General features: G+C 38.0%; 1 protein-coding gene across 5 annotated transcripts in view; it reads left to right on the top strand.

Moving 5' to 3' along the window:
* Positions 1-19,143, top strand: part of SGCG (sarcoglycan gamma) — a 456,939-nt gene that overhangs the window by 307,882 nt on the left and 129,914 nt on the right. For all 5 annotated transcript variants that reach the window (XM_053708512.1, XM_053708511.1, XM_053708514.1 and 2 more), the window contains exon 5: positions 11,700-11,819. In XM_053708512.1, coding sequence (XP_053564487.1) covers positions 11,700-11,819 — 120 coding nt within the window. The remainder of the gene's footprint in view (positions 1-11,699; positions 11,820-19,143) is intronic.

Here is a 19,143-nt window from a genome sequence, read left to right as displayed (position 1 = left end):
TGATCTCCCTCTCCCCTCTCTTTTGCTCTCTCCCCCCTTTTTTTGCTCTTTCCCCCTTCTCTTTTGCTCTCTCCCCCCTTCTCTTTTGCTCTCTCTCCCCTCTCTTTTGCTCTCTCTCCTCCCTCTTTTGCTCTCTCTCCTCCTCTCTTTTGCTTTCTCTGCCCCTCTCTTTTGCTCTCTCTCCCCCTCTCTTTTGCTCTCTCTCCCCCCTCTCCCCTCTCTTTTGCTCTCTCTCTCCCCTCTCCCCTGTCTTTTGCTCTCTCTCTCTCCCCCCTCTCTTTTGCTCTCTCTCTCCCATCTCTTTTGCTCTCTATCTGCCCTCTCTTTTGCTCTCTCTCTCCCCTCTCTTTTGCTCTCTCTCCCCCTCTCTTTTGCTTTCTCTCCCCCTCTCTTTTGCTTTCTCTGCCCCTCTCTTTTGCTCTCTCTCCCCCCTCTCCCCTCTCTTTTGCTCTCTCTCTCCCCCCTCTCCCCTCTGTTTTGCTCTCTCTCTCTCTCTCTCTCTCTCTCTCCCCCCCTCTCTTTTGCTCTCTCTCTCCCATCTCTTTTGCTCTCTATCTGCCCTCTCTTTTGCTCTCTCTCTCCGTTCTCTTTTGCTCTTTCTCCCCTCTCTTTTGCTCTCTCCCCCCTCTCTTTTGCTCTCCCTCTCCCCCCTCTTTCTTTTGCTCTCTCTCTCCCCTCTCTTTTGCTCTCTCCCCTCTCTTTTGCTCTCTCCCCCTCTCTTTTGCTCTCCCTCTCCCCCCTCTTTCTTTTGTTCTCTCTCTCCCCTCTCTTTTGCTCTCCCTCTCCCCTCTCATTTGCTCTCTCTCTCCTCTCTAGTTTGCTCTCCCTCTCCCCTCTCTTTTGCTGTCCCCCCCTTCTCTTTTGCTCTCTCTCCCCCTCTCTTTTGCTCTCTCTCCCCCTTCTCTTTTGCTCTCTCCCCCTTCTCTTTTCTCTCTCCCCCTGTCCTTTTTTTAATTGGGGCACTCCCACTGCCTCCCCTTCCCTGCTGAGCAGCCTTTTTTTTTTTTCTTTTTTTTTTAGGGCACTCCCACTGCCTCCCCTTCCCTGCTGAGCCTCCCACCTGCCACCCACTCACACCTCCCACCGGCACCAGCAGAAGATCGTTACAGACAGTGACACACACAGTGTCACCCTCTGTAACGATCAGGCATCTGGCCTCATATGGAGGCGGAGCACCGATCGCACTCCAGCTCCATATGCGGCAGAGGCCTGAAGCTCCAGCTCTCAGCTGTTATGTTACAGCTGTGAGTTGGAGCTCCTGGAGCTGTCTGTCGCCGCGAGGCGGCTGCACGCGCATCCAACATTCCTTTGAGGATGCGTGAGCAACTGCCGACAGCGACGGACGCTTACAAACACAATTATAGTATAGATATTATGGTATTAAAGGGACAGTCAAATCAAAATTAAACTTGCATGATTCAGATAGAGCATGCAATTTAAAAAAAACATTCCAATTTACTTTTTTCATCAAACTTTATTTCTTTTCTTTGTATTGTTTGTTGGAAGCTAAACCTAGGTAGGTTCATATGCTAATTCTTAACCCATTGAATGCTGCCTCTTAACTCAGTTCATTTTTACAGTTTTTCACAGTAAGGCACTGCTAGTTCATGTATGTCATATAAGTAACATTGTGCTCACTCTTGTGGGGTTATTTACGAGTCAGCACTGATTGACTAAAATGCATGTCTGTCAAAAGCACTGAGATAAGGGGACAATCTGCCAAGGCTTAGATACAAGGTAATCACAGAGGTAAAACATATATTAATATAACCGTGTTGGTTATGCAAAACTGGGGAATGGGTCATAAAGGGATTATCTATCTTTTTAAACAATAATAATCATGGTGTAGACTGTCTCTATAAAACTCCAACAGGATATGAATATAGTCCTTTGTGATCTGCTACAGATTTGATCCATTTATTGTATTACATTTTTTTACATAATATTGTAATTGTGCTCCCTTCCTTTATATAGCTTTATATAGCCTAATAGCAAATATTATTTTTTTCATATGTTCTTAATTAAATAATCCATGTAATGTAAACATATGTTGTTCTCCAGTATTTGTGTTATCTTATATGTTCAAATTATATATAGTTGAAAAAGAAAATATAGGAAGTAATCAAATAATATTAGGCTACATTTCTGAATTTTACACAATGTCTCATCTCCACGCCAGGAAGCAATAAACAATCTATGCCAAATATTAAATTATTTAACATAATATTTAAAACCTAAAGCGCCCATCATGTAATGTATCTAGGCAGAACTATGTTATTGCCTGAATACAGATAAATGCAAGCAATATTAAGAAATTTAATAACTTGTACTAATTTAGAGAAAGCACATTAGGAAGGAACTTACATTAATAGAATGAGACAGTTGGCCTAGATTTACTAAGGATATAGATACCTCACAAGAGTTGGTTCCATTACTTTGTGGTGTTAATGTTTTTATTTTATTTATTTTTTATAAATATTTTATTGAAAGCCATATTCATATAACATACAAGTAATCACTGTAAAATGAATGTCATTTTACAATTTGTCATCAGAGATTTTTTAAGGCTTTACATTATGAACCTAGAAATGATAATCAAAAACAAGGTAAAACATTTACAAATTCTCAATAACATTTTGAAATATTATGTATGGCTACGGATTATTGAGAACCTAACCGCTATTTGTCATTAAATGTCTATAATGTATTCAAGTCGGTGTGAGACACCACTCTAACGTCACATTGTGTAATTCCATTTGTAATGGATAGTCAACATCTGAAGGGTTTACGGACAGGGGGTATGTTCGAGAGGTTTTAGGAGTAAAGGCATTGGTGTGTAAGAGGCTGAGTGGGATCTACTTAGTGGGTGCTGGTAAGGTAAGAACAATTTGGGATTCATTGCTATAATATGTTTCCCAGAGAGCTTGCATTTGGGCGTATGTGTCAATGTTTTTTGTTTTTAGGAAGTGAAATTCTTCTAGTGAAAGAGTGTGGTTGCATTCTTGTGGAAGTGATGGAATTATGTCAGATTTCCAATTTCTGGCTATAAGGATTTGGAAGCTATTACATAGGATATTAAAGTTTTCTTTTGGGTGTAGGGAGTTTTTTAGGGGTTTTATTGAAAAGCCAAAGGCAGGGGTCTAATGGCATAGGGGATTCTAGTATCTTACTAGTTTTGTGTGAGATTTTGTCCCAGATATTGGTTAATTTGGGGCATAGCCACCATATATGTGACATGTGTCCATCAGGGGTGCCACATCTCCAACACAAAGCTGCGTTTAAGTTATATATTTTTTTGCATTGGGCTGGTGTTAGGTACCATCTCTGCAATATTTTAAGATTAAGTTCTAAATATCTACTGTAGACAGAGGATTTTTTAATACTAGCGTAGATGGATATTGAGTCTGCATAAGAAATGTCTGTTCCAAGTTCAGAGTTCCATCTATCTATGTGGTATGGTGTTTGTCTGTGTAGAGATTGTTGTAGTATATTGTAAGTTAGAGAGAGGGTGTCTAGTGGGTGATGGTTTAGTGCAGACTGATTCAAATGGTGTTAAGAATCTTTCACATACTTCTTTACTGGGGGTAAGTTGAGATATATAAGTGACATTGTTTATGAAAGAGACAATTTTGGAAGGTAGGGTAGCTAAGCGTGATTATTTCGGCTGGGGTAGTGGATTGTCAGTCATTCTCTAAATGAAGGATTTGGAGTGTTCTGTTAGTAGGACCCAATATCTTTTTTGGATGTGTAAAGCCTGGTGTGAATTCTGAGTTGTAAGTCAAAGGTGTTAATGGTGAGATTTTGGAGGATATGTGCGGGTAGTTGACTAGTGTCTTGTCCCAAACAGAAAATGTTTCTCTAATAATTTGAGTAGGTTCCTGTAAAAAATATTAATTTCTTTAGAAGACCAGCACAGCGCTCCTAAGTGTGGGGAGTGAGCAATATCATGTTCAAATTTTTTGTTATTTATGTTGGAGTACCAGTCTATTATACGTTGAAGGAAGGTAGCTTGGAGATATTTCTGGAGATCAGGGACTCCTAGACCTCCCATGCTCAGCGGAAGTTGCATACATTTTTTGTTAATCCTAGCTTTGGAGTGGTTCCATATGAATTCAAGTAGTTTGATCTGCAGGGAAGAGCTGAAGGTGTCTGGGAGTGGGAAAAGGGAGGGTTTGGAATAGATACAAAAGTTTTGGTAGGGTGCTCATATTGATAAGTTTTTTTCTGCCTAACCAAGAGGAGAGGTCTGCAATTATATTTGATAGTAAAGGTTTGAAGTTATGGGCAAAAAGGTCTTGTGGATTGGGGGTTAGGTGTATCCCTAGGTATTTAAGTGAGTGTTGTTGCCATCTGAATGTGCACATATTTCTGACTTTGTGTTCTTCAGGGAGGGAGAGGTTTACGTTTAATATTTCAGATTTATTTTTGTTAATGAGAAAATTGGACATGTGGCCAAATTCTTCTGGTTACTGTATGATATTTGGAATAGTGTTTAAAGGGTTAGTAATATAAAAATAGTATGTCGTCTGCGTATAACATTATCTTATGATGTGTATATGCGATTTGAAGACCTGTGATATTTGGGTGATTCCGAATTTTTAAAGCAAGAACTTCGATTACAGATGCAAAGAGCAGAGGGGACAGTGGACAACCCTGTCTGGTTCGATATGCCAAAGGGGGCTGATATAGAGCCATTTACTCGTACACAAGCTGAGGGAGATGAGTACATAGCAAAAGCTTTATTTATGACACCTTGTCCTATATCCATTTTAGAGAGGACAATTTTCAGTAACTGCCAACAGAAGCGATCAATCGATTTTTCCATATCGGTCAACAGAACCAGGAGGGGAATGTTATGGCTCTTAGCATATTCAAACAGGTGGATAGCTCTGACCGTGTTGTCTCTTGCTTCCCTGAAAGGGACAAAGCCAACCTGGTCGCCTTGCATAATGTCTGGGAGGGTTAGCAAGAAGTTTAGCAAATAGTTTAAGGTCTGTATTCAGTAGAGATATGGGTGTGTAATTTTCTACGTGTGAGGGGTCTTTACCTGTTTTAGGGATAAATGATATGTGTGCTTCTAAGGCATAGGCAGAAAATGAATCGGGGTCTCATATCGAGTTAAAGAGGGTAAGAATGTGGGCGGAGAGAATATCAATATATCGTTTGTAATAAAAAAGCCGTCCGGGCCTGGGGCTTTATCCATTGGTAGGTCTTTTATAACTTTTTGGATTTCTTCAAGTGTGAATGACTTGTCTAAATAGTTTTGTTGTTCTTAGGATATTTTAGGGATTTTAATGTCTTATAGGTATTGGAGTATTGGGTGATTAGGGTCTTTGGGATCATCTGGCCATGGGGTGGAGTGTTCTTTTGGAATGTTGTAGAGATGTTGATAGTATGTTCTAAATGTTTCTGCAATTGTTATGGTATTATTGTGCATATAATTTTGGGGAGATTTGATCAATAGGATATAAGATCTATTTATTTTGCTTTTTAGTTTGCGTGCAAAAATCTTGCTGCCTTTGTCTCCTTCGTAGTAGGCTTGACGAAGTTTGGAGAATACATGTTTACATTCCTTATCTAGGAATTAATTAACGGTATTTTTTTCTATCTGTAGGCCTGATGGGGAAAAATCCAAAAAGTTATTAAAAGACCTACCAATGGATAAAGCCCCAGGCCAGTGGGGTTCTGTTGGAGTTCTGATTCTAGGTCCGAGATTTTATTCAGTGAGTTATACATAGCTAGTCTTTGTTGATTAATGTAATGGGAATGGAAACTCATCAGTTCACCTCTCATGGTTCCTTTGTGGACTTCCCAGATTGTTTGGAAGTTTGAAATGGAGTCTATGTTAAGGGAGAATTCAGTCAGAGATTTTTCTAGTTTTTCGCTGTACAATGGGTGAGTCAGTAGGTCTTCATTGATCTTCCATATGTAGGAAGAGGGTGGCGATGAAGGCGGATATTTAAAAAAAAATAATCCAAATCCATTTGTTTTAATTGTGTTGGAAGCATAGTAAGCGGGCCGAATTTATATAGGAATGTTTTAGGTTCTCTGCCTTTTATGAAATAAGATTCTTGTAGGAAGACTATGTCTCCTTTTTTTTTGAATGAGGTGCCTAATTGCTATGTTTCTCTTATGATGATTATTTAGACTTTTGTGTTGACTGTGAGGATATTTTTTTTTTTAACTTGCGTGGGCATTATGGGGAGGTGACAAAGGTGTTAAATATATGTAGTATGGGTTTTCGCGTTCAGGAGGTGTTACGTGGTATAGCAAGGTGTAAATGTTAAGCAGAATTGTACCAAGTTTTTGTAGCCATACCATTTTTTTGAAACAAACAAAAAATATAACATAATACAACATATGGAAACAAATAACTTTTCTTTGGCAAAAGCGAAGAAAAGATATGAAACAGTAATCATCCAATTTAGAGGTCTGACAGCTAATGGGACCTATAAGATAGTTTTATGGATAAGACAGTGGTAATAAGTTCTGGTATTCATTTTATATATATATATATATATATATATATATATATATATATATATATATATATATATATATATATTAGTCCTATGTTTGTCTGTTTTCCCTTCTTCCCCTCTGAGGGAGGATTTATGCAGCTTGACAGTTAGGACCCGGGTGCAGGCTGGTCCTGTTGGGTTCGGTTCTGTCTTGTGGCTGTTAAGACACGTGGCACCGTTCTAATTGGCTGGTCCAGTTGAGGTGCCGAGTGCTCATGTTATCATTTGTTTTACATTCAACTAAGCATTCTAGAGGACCTGTTGGTCTACAAGGCGGGAAGGATTGTCTCAGTCCTTATAGCCTTCAATTTGGGTGACAATGTTTAAACGTGACCCTATATATAAAAAGGTGTTAATATAAAACTGTATATAAGATAGAAACATATAGGGTTAAATAAAATAATACAGTGAAATAATATAATTATAAGGTGTTTTCCATAAAATGAAAAGTATAATAGTAGATTACATAATGAGAATTCCCCTTTATGTACCATTCTCATATAGGTAACATATATGATCCTAACTCCACTAGAAAGGAACTAAATTAATGGTATACCTCTTAATGTAGAAATGCCACCTATTTCAAATCCACAAGGCTTTATGCAGTCTTTAGTTGTGAGAGTTATTTAATTTAATGTATCACAAATAGTTAAAGTACAGCATATAAGAATAGCAGTTCCGTTTGAAAGTATATAGAAAATAATTGATTGCCTGAAAACAAAAAATAATAAAGCAATCTGCTTATAGACGATAATTTAATCTAATACACTATAATGGAATCTGTGAAAAATAATATGGAACATCAAGTAATAAGAAATATCGATAGCATCACATTAACCAATAAAGACTTTGCAAGTATTGTTTCAACCAATGAAAAAGAACCGACAGGGTTTAAATAGCTGACACCAGACAAACATGCTCATATTCTGCTTGAGAAAGGCTGAAGGAATCAGCTGAAACGCATAGCAGTGTGCAACTTTTTTACTAACAGAATACCAAAACGTCCAAACTGCTTGGAGCTATATGTTCAACCACAGTATACATAAGTGGAGCTAGAGAAGATCCGGAGCGGGTAAGCAACGCTAAAAAGACAGCAGGCTAAACTACCATTATCAGAAAGGCGCAAAAACGCCAATACAAGTACCGTAGGATCTAGAGCCCAACAGTAAAGAGCGGTGGAAGCTGGGACAAGTGAGACCTTTGAAAGAAAACAAGGAATGGCTTTTACCGGTAATTGCCTGAAAAGGTATTCAGTAATACAACTTTGTCACTAAGTGTCTAAGTGTCGGTTAATAACCCAAAGAAAATCTGCTGTATTTGACTTTTTATTTTTATTTAACCTCTAGGCCATAGACGAACTTTATCTATTTATTTTACAAATTTAAAGCATTTTATTTGAAAAAATATTTTATAGATCGATTCATCAATTGATGAATTTGAATGTGATACTTTTTACAGTCTATATATTCTATATAACTATAACGTTTGCTCATTTATTACTAAGTATACTAAGGATTAGTGTTTTCTATGGGCTTTATATAATTAAGAAAGATATATTACTCTATCTTGGGTTTAACGCCTCCAAATAAGAGTGGTTATTCAAATAAGTATGTAATTAAAGTATTCGTATTATAAATATTATAAATACTATTATTATTTCTCCTGACTTTAAGACTGTATATCCCTTTAAGTGGGCTATAGAGGCGCACCTTAAATAATTTTTTTTTAATACGTATCTTTTTTCCCCCCAATATTGAGGTTTTTGGATTTTTAAGGTGTTTAGTTTTGATTTTTAATATTTCCTTTCAATTGAGTGAGATTTCTTTTTACCAAATCTGAAAATGCACAGCTCTGCTGTTGATATGGTAATGGGAAAGCATATTCTCCGAAACTATAAGAAGAGTTGCTTTTTAATATGCAAGCATTCTGCTTTTTCTGACAGAACACTGTTAATTTAGTCATCTTTTTGTTTTATTTATTTATTTTAATATACAAAAGTACTTTACAAACAGTGCTAGTTTATTTTAAATTAAATCGCCACTTGCACCTTGATTGCTTGTTCCCTAGACAGGGTAGCAGAGCTGGTAGCGTCCTGTTGCAGCTTCTTGTTATCATACCACAGAGTTTCCTACAAAAGTGTGATTAGAGCACAGATTCTGGCATGCTCCCGAGACTATTTAGGAAGCCAGAGATAATTGGTCCTGGAGTTTTAGGGGAAAAAAAAATCAGTTTTTTAAGGGTGTTTGGAATCATAGAGAGGGGAAAGCGGAGCTGCTACAGTGTACTTCCGTGTAGGACCGGGGTGAGCGGGTCAAACCAAAAACTGGAAAGGGGTGTGTTTTGGGCCAACCAAGTAGTGGAGGACGACCGCCAAAGACTCAGCAAGAAACGAAAAATGGAAGGCTGCTGAGCAACAGGTAAAAAAAGCTTTATTCCATTAAAAATAAGAAGACACAAAAATGACAAGGAGGGTAGTTAGCCATCTAACATGTTTCGCGCTGGTATGCGCTTACTCATAGATACTAATAGATGATAATTAGCATCTATGAGTAAGCGCATACCAGCGCGAAACATGTTATATGGCTAACTACCCTCCTTGTCATTTTTGTGTCTTCTTATTTTTAATGGAATAAAGTTTTTTTTACCTGTTGTTCAGCAGCCTTCCATTTTTCGTTTCTTGTTCGGAATCATAAGCAAATGGACAACATTGGTACATTTTTTACATTAATAACATTTAAAATTCAATAATTTTTAAAGAGTTTTTAATATTTGTGAGTATGAAAGATTTTGCTTCATGTATACAAGTTGGTCTAATTATTATAAACATTCGAATATATTGTTCTTATATCAATTTGACTTCTGTGTGTAAATTTCTTGTCATCCCAGGTGTTTTTGTAAAGAAATTGTTTGAAAAGATAAACTTATTATGCTGAAAGACTGCATTTACTTTCCTTACCAGAAAGACTTCATAGTCTACAATCTCCCTTGTGCATTTTTGACAGGAAAAGAATATTTGATTTATGAAAGAACCATAAAATCTTCTTTGACATTAATATTTGTGTAAGAAGCTCTTATGAGCCAATTCTATCTCAAAATATATAGTTTAGGATGACCTACATAAAACATTCAGTGTAGGAACAGGTTGCATATACCAACAGGGAAATGTCTGTGTTTTCTACTAAAGGTTTGTTTATTATTGTGTCTGTTTGTTTCTGAAAGGGTACATTGATATGCATTTTGCTCTTGACATGGACAGTATCATAAAGTTATATTTCATTGAACAAGTGTTAGGATTAGCTGAAGAAGCGAATGCTAAAGGGTTCAAGGCCATCTCTAAAGACCTGAAAACACTTGAACATCTTTGGAAAGAGCTTACATTTGCCATTAGGAAAATAAATCCTGCAAACTTATACAAATTGCAAATGAAAAGTGGGAGAAACTACCAGCAGACAGGTTCAAGAAACTTAAGGATGTCTGCTAGAAACTTTTAGAGGATGTCCTTGTTGACAAGGGTTGTGTAACCAAATTTCAGGGAAGTGTGCCTTTAATGCTGTTCGGGTCATATTTTATCTTTCTTTCTGTGAAATCACTATATTTCCAATATTTCTGAAGATACTGTACCTGATGTACAAGATATTCAAGGTTTTCTAATAGGGTATAATTTTAAAGGAAGGGTATAACATTTAGAAAGATACTGTAATGTAAAATTGGTTTCCCCTTAATGTGTTTTCAATTACTTGTTATGCCAGAGTATAAAATGTATGAGAAATTGGTCTTTGGGGTTTATTTTTGTATATTAAATAGCTGGTTTGGTTCTTTGACAGCTCAACCAATCAAAATGGGCTGAGCTTACAGGGAAATCAGATTTCCTCATTATATAAATCTCGATACACACACATGCTCCCTTATCTCTATTTGTATACCAAAGCCCATTACTTGGATCTGATGATCAAAGATTCTCCAGCTTGGAGAGAAATTATACTGCAGACTTCACAGGGGCTGAACTCTCTGAATTCTCTAACAAAAATGGTGAGAACCTGGAAGTCCAAGAGAAATGACAGAGGCCTCCCATAAATCTCTCCACTCAGATTGATAATCTAGCATTGTGAGATCTCTAACAAGATTCTAGATATGCAAATGTTGCTATACTTCTCTAAGGGGCATTCCCTGCACTTCTGTATGTGAAAGAGAAACAAGCCCAGTGCAGTATAGCAATGCATGACATGATAGTTATGATACATACATTTACACTTTGGGTACAGAAAGAGACGCGCTCTACCAGGAATGAACAACAGCTCAGTTGCTTGCTCAATGGCGAGATACCACCCAGGAGCAGCCTCTTTTAGTCTAATTGTGCTTTTCACAGAGGAGAACTTTTTCTGAAGTCTATCAGTCAGATCCCTCCTAGTAAGGTCAGTCCAGCTCCAAAATACTAGTCAATCCTTCTTTGAACAAGGACTATGACAACCTCAGACGATCATTTCGGCCATTATTGGGGTGCAGCCATATTCCTCTAAGCACATTGGGCAAGGAGTCCATGTCTGGTTTCCCCCATCACCTGAGGGAGACTACCCCAGAGTCATAATACAAAGGCATACAGAAAGAGAAGCACTCTACCAAGAATGAACAACAGTTCAGTACCTTGTTCAATGGTGATTTACCACCCAGGAGCAGCCTCTTTTAGCCCAATTGTGCTTTTCACAGAGGAGATCTTTCCTGAAGTATATCAGTCTGATCCTGCCAAGTAAGGTCAGTTCAGCGCAAATATCAGGCAATCCACCAGGCAATCCACCATATTCCTCTAAGCACATTAGGCAAGAAGTCCATGTCTGGTTTTTCCCAACATCCTTAGGGCTTGGTATTTTATATTACTTTGCACTTCAGATTGGGTCCTTTGATATGTATTACATTTAAACTTTGTACTTTCTATTTTGTATTTTAATGCATTAAGATTCTGTATTCAGCTGTATGCAAATTCTGTTTATGGATATGAATTCATTTTAAGGATCATGTTACTCTGACCCTAAGAGAATGCATGCAAATAGTTAGAAATATTTGATGAAACTTTGGGTTATACAATTTATTTTAGAATTATGTCATAACTGTGTTTTTTCCGATAGGTATATCAGGGCATTGTATGTGGTATTTTATTAATTTTCCTGTATTCTTTTTTTCCAGGTCCTAGTATAATAGAAACCCATGGCCAGCACTTTCAGATAAATTCTAAGAATGGCAAAATGTTATTTTCTGTTGACGAAAATGAGGTTTTAGTTGGAACGGATAAGCTTGTAGTAACAGGTTTGTCTCTTGCATTTTAAATATATAGAAAAATACAGCATTGCAAATTAAATGTATGTTGTAAATGTTTTGATTGTTTGATACAACGTTTTAACACTATTGCATATGGCAATGTATTTTCTGCTTGCATTTAGACAAAAGGGTAACAGAGCAAACTAATGCAAAAGATAATACAGTAATTGTAACTTTGCCCTTGAACATAAGTCATTTTATTTATTTCAAAACAATTTATATTTGTTAGTACACAGAGACTTGTCCTATGAGTGTCTCTTCTTGAGCTTTAGTTCTGCTCATTTAAGTTTTTTTACATACTGTCTGTATGAAAAATATATTCAGTCCTGAACATTATAGTTGTCAAATACAAGTAGAAGTTTTTTTGGGTACACAGAGGCATTTTCTTCTAATTTGTGTTCAATTAATACCATTAAAAATGCCAAAATACAAAATGTAGCCTTTGACTAGCATTACTTGGCTATCGAGTTTACATCATGCCCAATGTAAAAAAATAAGTGGTGATCTGTAAACTTGCATTAGCTGACAGGCCAACAGTAGGCCATCAGAGTGATAGGCAACTGCCTGCTTTGCCTAATGAGAAATTGTCTGAGCTTACATTGGCATACTCACCCCTAACTAACTGTCAGCTTCTGCCACCAGCAATGCCTTATCAACATATTTAGTACTAGTAACACAACAAACTATTCTAATCAGAGGTGATGTAAGCTGAAGACCCTTAACATGGCACATAAGACCAACTATATCATGTAAACAACTAGTTCAACAAAGCTATCGTTACAGACATCACTTGTAAATATAACCACCATATTAGATTCAAAGTCTCATCCTCAGGACTTATTGCACAGTTAGAACAGTTATCTTATGAATTGAAAATATCTGAGCTTTTAAACTATTTAAAACAGTATCAGATGGACTAACTGTTGTGCAATGTTTTTAGGACCAATATTAAATGTCCCAGGCTTTAAAGGGACATTAAACTAATATTTTACTTATGAATAAGAAATAAATCACTACATTATAAAAGATCTACATACACAATGAATGCTTAAAAAGCATGTCAAACTGTCTCTGTCAGCAGAATGTGTGTTGTTTATTAGTGTAGGCATGTATCCCTTGTAAAGCCTCTGGAGTGTTCTTTACTGTGATATGGACAGTTATGGAAAGAGATAAATGAGCTCCTGCACATATCTAGCAATCACTATGTAGTAGGAGTGTCAAGGTTCGGAATTCCTCAGATAGTGTGTATATTGGAACTGATTATAAAAAAGCATCTTAAGAAAGTGTATTAATTTAAAGGGACAGTAAAGTCATAATTAGGCATTCATTATTTAGACAAAGCATACAATTTTAAACATCTTTCTAAATTACTTCTATTATTTAATATTATTCCTTCTCTTGTTATCCATTGCTGAAAGGTTTATCTAGGTAAGCTCAGGAGTAGCAAAGAACCTAGGTTCTAGCTGCTGATTGGTGGCTGCATATATATATATATATATATACTGATTGTCATTGGCTCACCCAAAACACTGCTGCCATAGAATACTACAGACACACTCCTGAGCTCTTATGAGCCTACCTAGTTTTACTCTTCAATAAATGATACCAAGAGAACAGAAAGCAAATTTGATAACAGATGTAAATTGGAAAGCTGTTTAAAATTGCATGTTCTATCCGAATCATAAATTTATTTTTGACTTTACTGTCACTGTTACTTGTAATACCAGCACAGACATAGAAGTCCTTTTGATTTACCTTGAGCAGTGTGAGTGCTAATCTTAGATAGCCCTAACAGTTGAGGCCCAGATTACAAGTGGAAAGCTATTGATAGCGCAAAGTGCTCTATCAATATTTCAGCTCGCTAAAATTAGCACTTAGTCTGGTATTATAAGTCAATGGTTAAACAGAATTATCGGAGAATGTTTAGCACAGCGAACATGTCCTTAGCGCTCCCTATATTTTCAATGTATAGCACGGCCGCACTAAACGTTGCTCATATATAAGTTTTCAGCTATGTCTTGAACACAAACCCAACACATAACGGAGCTAAACAATTTAGAGTGACTTGAAACCTGAAGTAAACGGTGTTCTGGCTTTCGTTCGAGTGCTCAGCCCTAGGTGCGTTAAGAAATAGGTTGAATAGCATTGTTCTTCACTCAGAAGAAAATTATATATATATATATATATATATATATATATATGCACACATAAAAATGTATAGCTATAGAGGTATATATTTTACATATACTGTATATATATTTTCTGAGTGAAGAACAATGATATTAATCTATTTCTTAACGCACCTGTGACTTTAGCTCACTTGGCTTAGCGCACCTTCAGGTTAGCGCTCTAGTGAAGGCCAGAATAGCATTTAGTAGTGCGCCCCATAGAAGACTATGGGGAGAAGGAATTGGCGAGGCCACACTATCGGACCTCTAGATGTTAGCGCCTAATATGAGTGCAAGAAGAGCTCATTGATTTAACTTGCAGCATAGTAGCTGCTTAATATCCCTCTAATCTCTATTATTTATAATATTCCCATTGCTCTTTAATAATATTTCAGAACTTTGCTAAATAATATGTTAGACTTTTTGTGCTGAATAAAATAATTCAAAAGGATATTTTAATGATATTATAATTCTCAGCAGTGAATTATTAACATGAGTCACTGCTAGTAGGTCATGCACGATCGCATTTGTCTGAAATCATATGTAATAAACGTATACATGTTTTTATATTAGTGTTTGTCCTTGGTTCTGTTAACCTATTTGTGGTTGCTCTTAGATAGACACAATAGATCTGTTTGTTACCATAGTAAAAATGTATTCAGTATAGCAGCTGCAGCCTACACATTCTTTGCTAGACAGACACATTGGAACAGTCAGTTGAGAGGCTATTGTCATGGTCTCTGGGGAGGATTCATCAACATACTGTGGTTATTTCATAAGGAGCTTCGTACCGTCAATTGGGAACAAAGGTGTTTGCAGATCAGTGCCAGGGGTGCTATGCATTCCTACTATTACTATAGCAACCTATAAGTAATATCTGCCTCAATTCACATGCCCAGTGAGCTGCTTAGTGCAAAAGAAAGGTAAAGGGGGAGGAGGAAAAGGGTTCAAAACAAATAAAGGTAGGAATGAGTAGCAGAAAAAGAGGTGCACCACTTATACCTCCTGCACCAATGATATTTAGCTTTGGGACAGCTATTTTCACCCCCAAATGATCTAGAACACTGGTTTTGAAACCTGTCCTCAGGCCTCCCCAAAGGTCCAGGTTTTCTGGATTACCTTGAATGAGAGCAGGTAAATAACCATGTTTACTAATCAGCTGATTATTTCACCTTTGATCCAGTTCAGATAACCTCAAAATGTGGCCTGTTAGAGAGGCCTGAGGACAGGTTTGAAAACCAGTGGTCTAGAACATTCCCTGGTTGGGAAGATTTTTTTAAAGTCCTCGTAGACTCTTCTAAGATTTGGCGTGCTAATGTTAGCCTGAGATATTAAAATATTACCCCGCGTTAACTTGCACGCGTATTACAAGTTGAAAATAAACGCAACCTCGCGAGCCGGAAAGCACGACTAAAACCTTAAACACAACATAAATACATTAAAAATAGCAGTTACACTCATATATACACTATCTAATAAAAATTATTGATATAAATATTAAAAAAAAAGTTATAAGGTTTAAAAAGTATATGGTATATGACAAGGTATTTGAATAGAAAGAGCTATTAAATATAGCGCTGTGGAATCTGTTGGTGCTCTACAAATACCCAATAATGTTTTGTTAATTGCCATGTGATGTCCAATCCTTATCAATACTTGCTATTATTCTTAAATTTATAGCTGTTATATGCCATAGCTCCCCAAGGCCGGATTGGCCTACCATGATACCAGGAGATTTCCCGGTGGGCTGCAGCAGTTGGGGCTGGAAAGCTACACATTAAAGGGTGGATGCAATTGGGTTGTAGGGTGCCTATATAACAACAATCTTGCACTTTTTCCAATACAAACTAATAAAATGTAATTCTATGAGTATCCCAGTAATCCCCTTTGAGAAAAATTGGGGTGGAGTATGCGCATTATTCTGACTCATTAAAAAATAGGGCTGGTAACCAAATTATCCAGGGCTGCTTTCCATTCCCAGTCCAGCCCTGTAGCTCCCACCTCCTCAAAATGTTACTGTCTCGTTTATCTTATTTTATCTCACCCTGACCTGACCAGAATCTAACTTTCAATTGGCCTTTTAAATTGTCTTTAGACTTAGCAATTAAGTAATTTAGTGGACCCAGCTGACTGCCCTGCCTATATATTTAACACTAGCTTCGGCTGTGCATTGCACTGGGGATGCATTGCCTGGGCAGTGTGCATTGTCGCAATAGCATATGTTCACATTTCTAAAGTGAACATTTTATAAGTGAGGCATTAAGATAAGAATTATACAAGAATTCAACAAGGGTTGGACAAGGGGCAAGACACAAGGCAAGTACCTTTGTAATTTTGTGTTTTAAGTATATCATTGTTTCCTTTTACAAGTGCTGCTGTAATTCTGTCTTTTATGTGTTTAATTGGCTCACACTTTTTTAAAAATGCTCAATATATTCATATTACTTTTTGCTACCTCTTGCCTCTATAACAAACTACTTTACTCAATTACTCTTTCCCCCTCACCACCTGCTCTGTTTATTAGCCCATCACACTTAAACTCAATTTACTTTTGTACTCATGAACCTTACCTATTCCTAAACACTCTCTCTCCCCCTGCACCTCATCCTAAAAACAGTCTTATTACTGAAAATCTGCATCTCACCTAATGTCACTCTCCCTCTTGCTCATACTAGCTGCTGGTGACATCTACCCTAATCCTGGCCCCCAACAGCTTCCTAGCCATGCACATCCATGTGCACCTTTTCACAGACCCAGAAAACAAAACCCTGGTAACCTCACTCATTGTATCACTCAATGTATCAGTTTCTGTAACCAGATCTGACATAAACAGGGGCATATCCATGACAAGTGGATGTGTTTTTACATATCTGGTACTTTTTTATGATTGCAAATAGCAGGCATAGCACAAGCGGTCATTGTTATGTTGCTGTACTGTGAACTCACTGACCAGCTGCACTATATGACATGTTGTATTCACATTATCCTGTCTTTGCTGCTGTGTGGATTAACAGTTATGTCAGCACCACACTTTCATTAGTATTTGTGGCTGACAGTGACATTATTAATGTTTGCTTTACATTTCATTCCTTCCCCCAGTGTTTGCTCTTTGTCGTCCTTACTGTGTTGTCATTAATAGCATATTCACCTTCTGTATACAATAACCATCCCCATGTATCACAAACTTACACAGTCAGCTTCTGAAAATTAAGTAGCTGATTTTTAAAAAAATTTTTTATTAAGTGAACTGTAGTAAATCTATAAATGTTCCTTGGTTAAAATAAACGGTGTGAACAAATGGCATAAAGTAATTGTTACCTGTATATCAACGTTACCCCTGTTCTTGTATCTAAAGTCACTACCCCCTTCAATTGTGCACTCTGGAACTCTCGATCGGTTTGCAACAAGCTCACTTCTATCCATGATCTCTTTATCTCCCACTCCCTCAACCTTCTGGCTTTTACAGAAACTTGGCTCTCTCCTTTAGACACAGCATCCACTTCTGCATTGTCACATGGGGTCTCCACTTTAGCCATACTCCTAGGTTCCTCATTCAAAACCCACATGATTTGCTTATTCTCTCCCCTCTCTATACCGCCCCCTGGCTCCTCAGCTCAATTTCTAGATCACTTTGCTGCCTGGCTACCTTATCTCCTTTCCTCAGACACTCCTGCCCTCATTCTTGGTGACTTCAACATCCCTCTTGACAATCCCACTGCCTTCTCTGCAAAACAATTTCTGCAACTCACTTTCTCTTTCTGTCTGTCACAATGGACTGACTCTCCCACTCACAAAGATGGCCACTCCCTTGATCTGATCTTTAGCTATCAATGCTCTATTTCAAACTTCACAAGCTCCCCCTTTCCTCTGTCTGACCATCATCTCCTCACTTGCAACATCTCATTTCTCCCTACAACTCTCCCTCCTTCTACCCTCACACCAAACGTCACAGAAGCATTATGTCATTAGATCAGCAACAGCTCGCTAGTTCTCTCAAACTTCTCCTCTCATCCATCTCCTCCTTTTCCTGCCCTGACCAATATCTGCCACTATAATTCCACCCTTACATCAGTCCTTGACAATCTGGCCCCTCTTACCATAGCTCGAAAATTACACACTCACCCTCAGCCCTGGCATACTCCTCTGACACGGTACCTATGCAGATGTTCCGTACTGCTGAGCGGCACTGGAGAAAATCTCGGAGTTCAGCTGACTTTCTTCCCTACAAGTTTATCTTGAACTCCTACTACTCTGCCCTGCTTTATAATCTTTATAAGCAACACTACTTCTCTACTCTTATCTCCCCTCTTTCTTCAAACCCAAAACGTCTGTTCTCCACTTTCAACACTCTTCTCCGCCCACCCCCACCTACTAATACAACTTCTCTGTCAGCTCAAGATTTTGCCAGCCACTTCAATAACAAAATCGATTCAATCAGAAACGAAATCAGCTCTTAACATGCTTCCAGCCTCTCAACCTCTCAAAAGCCTGCAATTAACCAAAACCCACATAGCCATATATTTAGCACTTTCGCCCCTGTCACTGAGGAAGAAGTTTCTGCACTTATACTGCACCCTCACCTCACTACCTGTCCCCTTGACCCCATTCCCTCACATGCATCTTCAACCTCTCCCTCAGCACTTGTATATTTTCCTCATCTCTAAAACATGCACTGGTCACACCTTTCCTCAAAAAAACATTCTCTCAATTCAGCCTCCCCATCCAACTACCGCCCTATTTCCCTACTCCCTCATGCCTCAAACCTTCTTGAAAAGCTAGTACATGCACACCTATCCCATTTTCTCACATTACACTCCCTCCTTGCCCCCCTGCAATCTGGATTTTGCCCCATCACTCCACAGAAACAGCAATTGTTAAGGTTACCAATGACCTACTCACAGCAAAATCCAAAGGCCACTTCTATTTGCTTAACCTCCTTGATCTGTCTGCAACCTTTGATACTGTTGGCCACCCGCTTTTGCTCCAAACCCTCCAATCCTTCAGCATTTATGACACAGCCCTCTCGTTGTTCTCTTCCTACCTGCCTAATCGTACCTTTTCTGTAGCCTTCTCTGGGGCTTCCTCTGCCCTGTTACCACTTTCTGTTGGGGTACCGCAAGGCTCTATCCTCGGACCCCTTCTCT

The sequence above is a fragment of the Bombina bombina genome, chromosome 3 (assembly GCF_027579735.1).
Source record: "Bombina bombina isolate aBomBom1 chromosome 3, aBomBom1.pri, whole genome shotgun sequence".
Taxonomy (NCBI): domain Eukaryota; kingdom Metazoa; phylum Chordata; class Amphibia; order Anura; family Bombinatoridae; genus Bombina; species Bombina bombina.
The sequence above is the reverse complement of the archived record's forward strand: the minus strand, read 5'-3'. Positions and strand labels throughout refer to the sequence as shown.